The following is a 6,000-nucleotide window of genomic DNA, read 5'->3' as shown; positions in this document are numbered from 1 at the left end:
TAGATCATTAAAATGGTATCTCGTAAAACAGAATTAGCATTTAACATTTATATCTACATTGTTAATGTTCTGTAAAACAGCCTATTCAGCCATTTCAATAACCCCAATGTACTCCATAATAAAAGTTCTTTGTATATCCCTCCATGGCAAAAATAGAAAATGAAGCCTTCAAGTTACTGCCTTAACCAATTCCAAGTCCATTTTCTAGTGTGAATATCATCCTAAAACGAAACATGTGAGCCAAGGATAATGCTATGCTCAATATTTTATTTATATTTTTATGTAAACATAATTTGCTTTGTAGGCACAATATAACAAAAGCTCTAAAGCAACAAATACAATTAAACAGTGTTTCAGTTCACTTAATCAGTTAAGTTAAAGAAATACTTTCACAGTTCCTTTAAGGCAAATTGAGAAATAATTTGTTGCACTTGAAGAAACTAACCAATTGTCTAAGAGTCGGTTAAACAACAGGGTTAGTAAATGGTAAAAGCAAACCTTCATTCGACTGCATTAAGACCTGTTCAGTAGTAATAATCCCACCACCATCGTTTTGTACAGCCTGCCTTCTACCACCTCCACAGGGGCTGATACTACCGTTCATGGTGTTCTGAAATATTTAGGGCTTGTGGGCCAAACGCTGCTAACATAAATCCGGCTTCAATTACAGATACTTGAAAACTTTCCATTCGTTTCAGGAGTAACCTTCAGGCATGCCATAGTAATACTGCTAAGTACAGCTCAGTGATTGCACGTCTCACCTGCGCTGTTGTAATAAGGTAGATCCAGAAGTACTCCTCTATACTCGTTGCGATTACCTCAAGTCTCTGCATTGATGGTCTGCTGATTAGAAAATGGCCCCAAAATTGTTATGAAATAGCATGAAGAGTATTTTTGCCTTGCTAACAAAACCAGAAAGAACTAGCCAAAATGATTTCACTGGACTGTTGTCCCTATAGTATCTGCGTCAATGACCAAGATTACTCATCTGTATTTGTCCTGAAAGAAAATTTAGGGCCACCCATACTATGGTTTTTAACAGAAGAACTGATTTATTATTCTGCTTGCTCTACTAACTTAAGGCCTTGAGAATGCCACTTTACTGCCAGCTCGAAGGTTACCAGCAATATTGCTCACTTTGGCGTCAAATCAAAATTCCTAGTTATATTAAGGTTTGTTGCAGGACAACATCATTACACTAACTGCAAAACAAAATCGGGCACATTTCCTACTGTTCTCAGCTTATGAGGGGTGAAAACTTAGTGGCCTTTCTTTTAAAGGCCTAATTGGCAATCGCAATACATGGAAAGCTCACTGAATATGTGGTCTTCTGTGGACAGAGTCCCCGGCTGGGCCTAGAAGTAAGTCCAGCATGAAAAGAAAATCAACTATAATGAAGTTCTGCATCAATATCTAGAGAAAACTGAACTTCTGTTTTAAAAAATATTTCAACAAAAGGTTTATTTTTTTTAGCATTTTTCTCAGCAGTTACTAGTTTTCATTATTTTTGAGTTGTTTAACCCAAGGGAAATTCATTCAGAATGAACACTCTACACAGGTAACTAGTATTAGAACAGCAACCTCATGAGCACAGTGTAAAAAGATGGACATTGATATTCAGGCACCAAAGATTAAATAAATAGGGGAAAAGAAAAAACACACAAGAGAGAATCCTCTAAAACCACACATAAAAGTCATCTGGATCCACCTTTCCACATTGAGAAAAGCCTGAGAAACCTTCCCTCCCTCCCTGCTTTAATATATTGTTTTGCAACTTCTATTGCTACCTAATACTCATAGTGAGTGAACAACTGGGCATGCCTGGGGAAATACTTTCTTTTGCACAAAATATATTAATTCAAAGATATATGGCATTATACAAGGTCTCTGATGTTCCTTTAGTGCTTCTAGATTGTTGCACTCATTTTAAACTAATTCTTTTAACAAGACCATTGAGGACCTGAGTAGCTGCTCTTGAGTAGGTGAAAAGTAAGGACATTTCTTTTTCATGTCATGTCATGTTAAGATACAGTTTCCATTAGTGGGAGGTAGATAGTCTAGCTGGTCTTTGAATGCCTGATCCTGCAAATAATCACGTATGTAAAACTGTACATAAGGGAGCAGAGATTTTTAAAGAACTGCTCACCTAGATAAAACTATTCCCATGCATAACTTATGATGGGATTAAGGCCTAAAAGTAATCTTTAACAGGGTTTACCACTGTAGTCGTTCAGCTCTAGCTTGATAGTTATCAACCCGTTAGTGATTTCAGAGCTCTACACTCCACCGACAAAATAAATTCTTTCCACATACTGAAGAGTGATTCTTGCTGATCAGATTTAAAAATCATTGAATTTACAGTTGTTTTGGATTACAGACACAGCTGACTTTAATGTGTCCTTAGCAGAAGATATCGTTGAATTGTCAATAACAATGCTAATGGTTAAAGGCAATTAAAGTTCTGGGTCTAAAAAAGTGATTCACTGACTTTTCTTTCCCTGTAGCATAGGAGGTGATTGCTCAGAAGATCAACAGGGAAGCAAGACAGTTAGCACTTTGAATGTGTTTAATTATAAGTGCTGATGACTAGTGTGATTATACAGTACTAATCAAAGTCCCTCAGTTAACAATTTCTTCCACAATTTCAGACTCTATAGCTACAAATGAGGTATTTTTGAAGATGAAGATAATGTTGTTTAAAAGATGAGGAAAATAAATTCATCTTCTTTGCAACTTTTATCTGTGGTTCATAAAAGGAAAACTATGTTAACACTGAAAATCCAAACTTAAAATCCTCCCTGCAGTTATTAGAATCTGCCAGGCACTGAATGGGGAATTCTTTTTATTATTATCATCATTGTCAAATTGCAAAAAAAAAAAAAAAAAAAAAAAAAAAAAAAAAAAAAAAAAAAGCCCTACCCCAAATGGAATTTGCATGAGAAAGATGCTCATCTAAAATTACACAGGAAGTTAATAAGGCTTTTAAACTGGAACAGAAAAATCCATGGGACTCCTACAAGGAAACTGGGTATCACAGAGGAATGTCATAATACTGCACTGGATGAGAATGGCACTTGAGTTGAAAACAACAATGATCAACAGCTCATAGCTCAGCTGACTGCAGACAAATACAACACACACTGTACTACAGCATTTGTTCACTGATGCACAGAATAGATTTCGCAGTCTTGTTCCCTTCTATGTGATCAATCCTTCCTCTTTTCCTTGCTCCTCTGGCTCTTACTGGATGAACGGCATGCGCTCTTTATTCTCGTTGTCCCCTTCATGGTCTTCTTCTTCCTCCCCGGCCTCACTTGTCTCTGTACTGTCGTTGGCCATCTGTAGGAAGAAAAATGAAGGAAATTAAAGTGCTTGTCACGTTGTTTTTCCTTATTTTTATCTCAATTTGTTTTTTTCTGATAAAGTGACTTTAAAAATGAAAGCAGACATGGCTGTAACATGAAAATGCACATTCTGTCCCTACAAAAAAAAAAAAAAAAAAAAGGCTTTATGCCACTTTCAGCTAAAATCATAAGCTGTTCTCTCAAGGATTACAGCTGAATTACATAATAGAAAGGGCAGTTGCACAATTGGAGCAGTCTCTCAGATAGGAAACACAACTGTGCAGGGAGTTCACAGTATGTACAAGCCCTCTGGTTTATGGAATCCTTCTGGATCTTCTTGTCTAGAAAACAGATAAAATGATTCTTTAATGGATGCTAATGGATAGAATATGGCCCCACTTGAGGCATGGTGTCATGCAAACTCTGACAGCAACTGTTTTATATAAAATAATAATGAATTGGAAACCTTTACAGTGCAGTGGTTATATAAATGTTGGTCAAAGATACCTGTGGCTAGATGAGCAAAACCAGAGTGCTGCTCTTGGATAGTGTAGGAATGGGGAGAAACTGCATTGCCATATGTTAGTGAGGGTGCCTGTGCAGCTGGTACAACTGCAGAAATCAGTCGTTCGTGAGAGCATTTTAGGACCACATCAGGCTTTTCACGTGGGAATCTTTATTACAAACTATGTAAAGAAGCCAGACCCACTATACAACACCTGTACTTCACTTTGTCAGTTTGATTTGTCTCTGGAGGCACAACAAGGGCCTGGTTATCTAGACAAGTGACAGTGCTTAACTGAATAGTTTTAAAAGGCTGAATTTTCCTCTGTCACAGCACTGCCTCTCTAAGGACCCAAAAGGATTCTTTTATTAGCCTTCAGCTATCTCAAAAACAATATAACAAGGGATTATTTTGGAGAGAAATGCAGAGAAAATGTGCTTTCATTGTCTGATTACTGCTAGCCTCTGCTGGAAATAAACATAAAGAGTTCAAACATAACCTGATTTTAACGAAAAAATCAGTGGTCTGAAGTTACCCATATTTTTCAGTGAACTCTTTTTCATTAAAGTATAGCGGAATTGTTCTCACCTTCTCACTAATGGTGATTGTGAATGTACACTATCAATAGAATGGATGAAGTAAATGTATTAACTCTGTGTTAAGGATTCCACTTTACAGTTTTGAGATGCAATTCAGCTATAAAATACTGCCCAGCTTCCATGTGTGGGATCCCAAAGCTTTTCCTTCTCCTTGCAGGAATTTCCTAAGAGACCTGAGGCCTATTTTAAAGTAAAAGCGTAGCCATGATTTCAAATTCTTTTCCTTTCAAAACAGTTCTGAAATAACTGACTCACAGATACACATTTTTTGGAGAGGCAGGTGGCCATTCTGCACAGAAAATTAACTGCTAGGACAGAATCTACAATTTGCCTTAGGCTAGAAGTATAAATTATGATTATTGGTCCTATTCAAGTGCTATAGATTTAAGAGAGAACAGCATGCAAAAATGTTTTAAGTGACATTTCTCTAAGGGTCATTAGCATGCGTTAACTTGTGGGACAACATCCCATGTTATGCACTCACCAGGGGCGTGGGTGCTTTCTCCACATCCAGAATTAGTTTTCCTATATTTCCTCGGTCATGGATTCTCTGCATGGCCTCCTTCACCTGTAGGAAAGATAATCTACTGTTAAAGTGCAGGCACACACTGATAAAGAGGCCTGATGCTCCTTTCTCCCTGTGACAGCGACATGTTCATGGCATGCTGTGTGCAATGTCACTCCAGCTGCTTCTTGGAAGGAAATTAATAATGTTGAGGATTTTCTAATGATTATGCAAAGCCCGATTTTTATACAATATTTGCCAAAATGGGATCTGAGCCTTTATGATGATTTTTGAAGAACGTAGTACATACATAATGCTAGTATAATACATAAGTAATGGATAGCAAAGGTGCAGAGTGAACTATAGGCTCAGGGAATTAATATAAGTGAGATGTGCATTATATTAATTTCTTTTCCTCTTTGCAGAGTATTTGTGAAAAAACTCTCCTTTTACTGAAAGTATGAAGTGTTTTCCTATAGGGAGAAGCCGTATCCTGAGAATGATTGATGCAGTACTTTGATTCGTACTTGCATAAATGAGTGGGTTTTTGGATTATTTTTTATAAATAGTGTCCTACAGATACCACTAAAACTAGACATTTAACAGCTGGCTGCAATTAGCACATGTGGGAAAGGAACAAAAAAAAGGCATCTCGGCAGTGCATTGCAGAGGAGCTTATTTTGACGTATGAGGTTTCAGAACTTAAGGGAGTTAGTGCCGAGGAACAGAAAGGCTGCATGTGTTTCACTGACTGTTCAATGGGCAATCTGCAGACCGCTGTGTAAGCACTGAAAATTGAAAGATGTGGAGTTTCCTCACTTCAATAGTGAGAAGCTTCAGGAACTGAGAATGTACACAGAAAGACTGTTTCATGTCCTCATCACACTATTTTTTTGCCAGCGTAACAGTGTATGTTGAGACAAGAAAGTGAACTGGAGAGTTTATGTTAATAAGATCTACCATCTGTGACATAGTTTTATTGAATATTTTAAGAATAATGTCATGGAGGTTTGAGACAAAATGCTGATTTGGGAACATGTGGCTCCC

General features: G+C 37.2%; 1 protein-coding gene across 1 annotated transcript in view; it reads right to left on the bottom strand.

Moving 5' to 3' along the window:
* Nucleotides 1-3,007: 3,007 nt before the first annotated feature.
* Nucleotides 3,008-6,000, bottom strand: part of VAT1L (vesicle amine transport 1 like) — a 38,429-nt gene continuing 35,436 nt past the window's right edge. The window contains exons 8-9 of the mRNA XM_026036567.1: nucleotides 4,933-5,016; nucleotides 3,008-3,339 (exon numbers count right to left, since the gene is read on the bottom strand). Of these exons, the coding sequence (XP_025892352.1) occupies nucleotides 3,241-3,339; nucleotides 4,933-5,016 (183 nt within the window). The 3' untranslated portion in view covers nucleotides 3,008-3,240. The remainder of the gene's footprint in view (nucleotides 3,340-4,932; nucleotides 5,017-6,000) is intronic.

This window comes from Nothoprocta perdicaria, unplaced genomic scaffold (assembly GCF_003342845.1).
Source record: "Nothoprocta perdicaria isolate Ctin4 unplaced genomic scaffold, notPer1 scaffold_18, whole genome shotgun sequence".
In the NCBI taxonomy this organism is placed as follows: Eukaryota; Metazoa; Chordata; class Aves; order Tinamiformes; family Tinamidae; genus Nothoprocta; species Nothoprocta perdicaria.
This window is presented reverse-complemented; position numbering and strand designations above follow the sequence as displayed.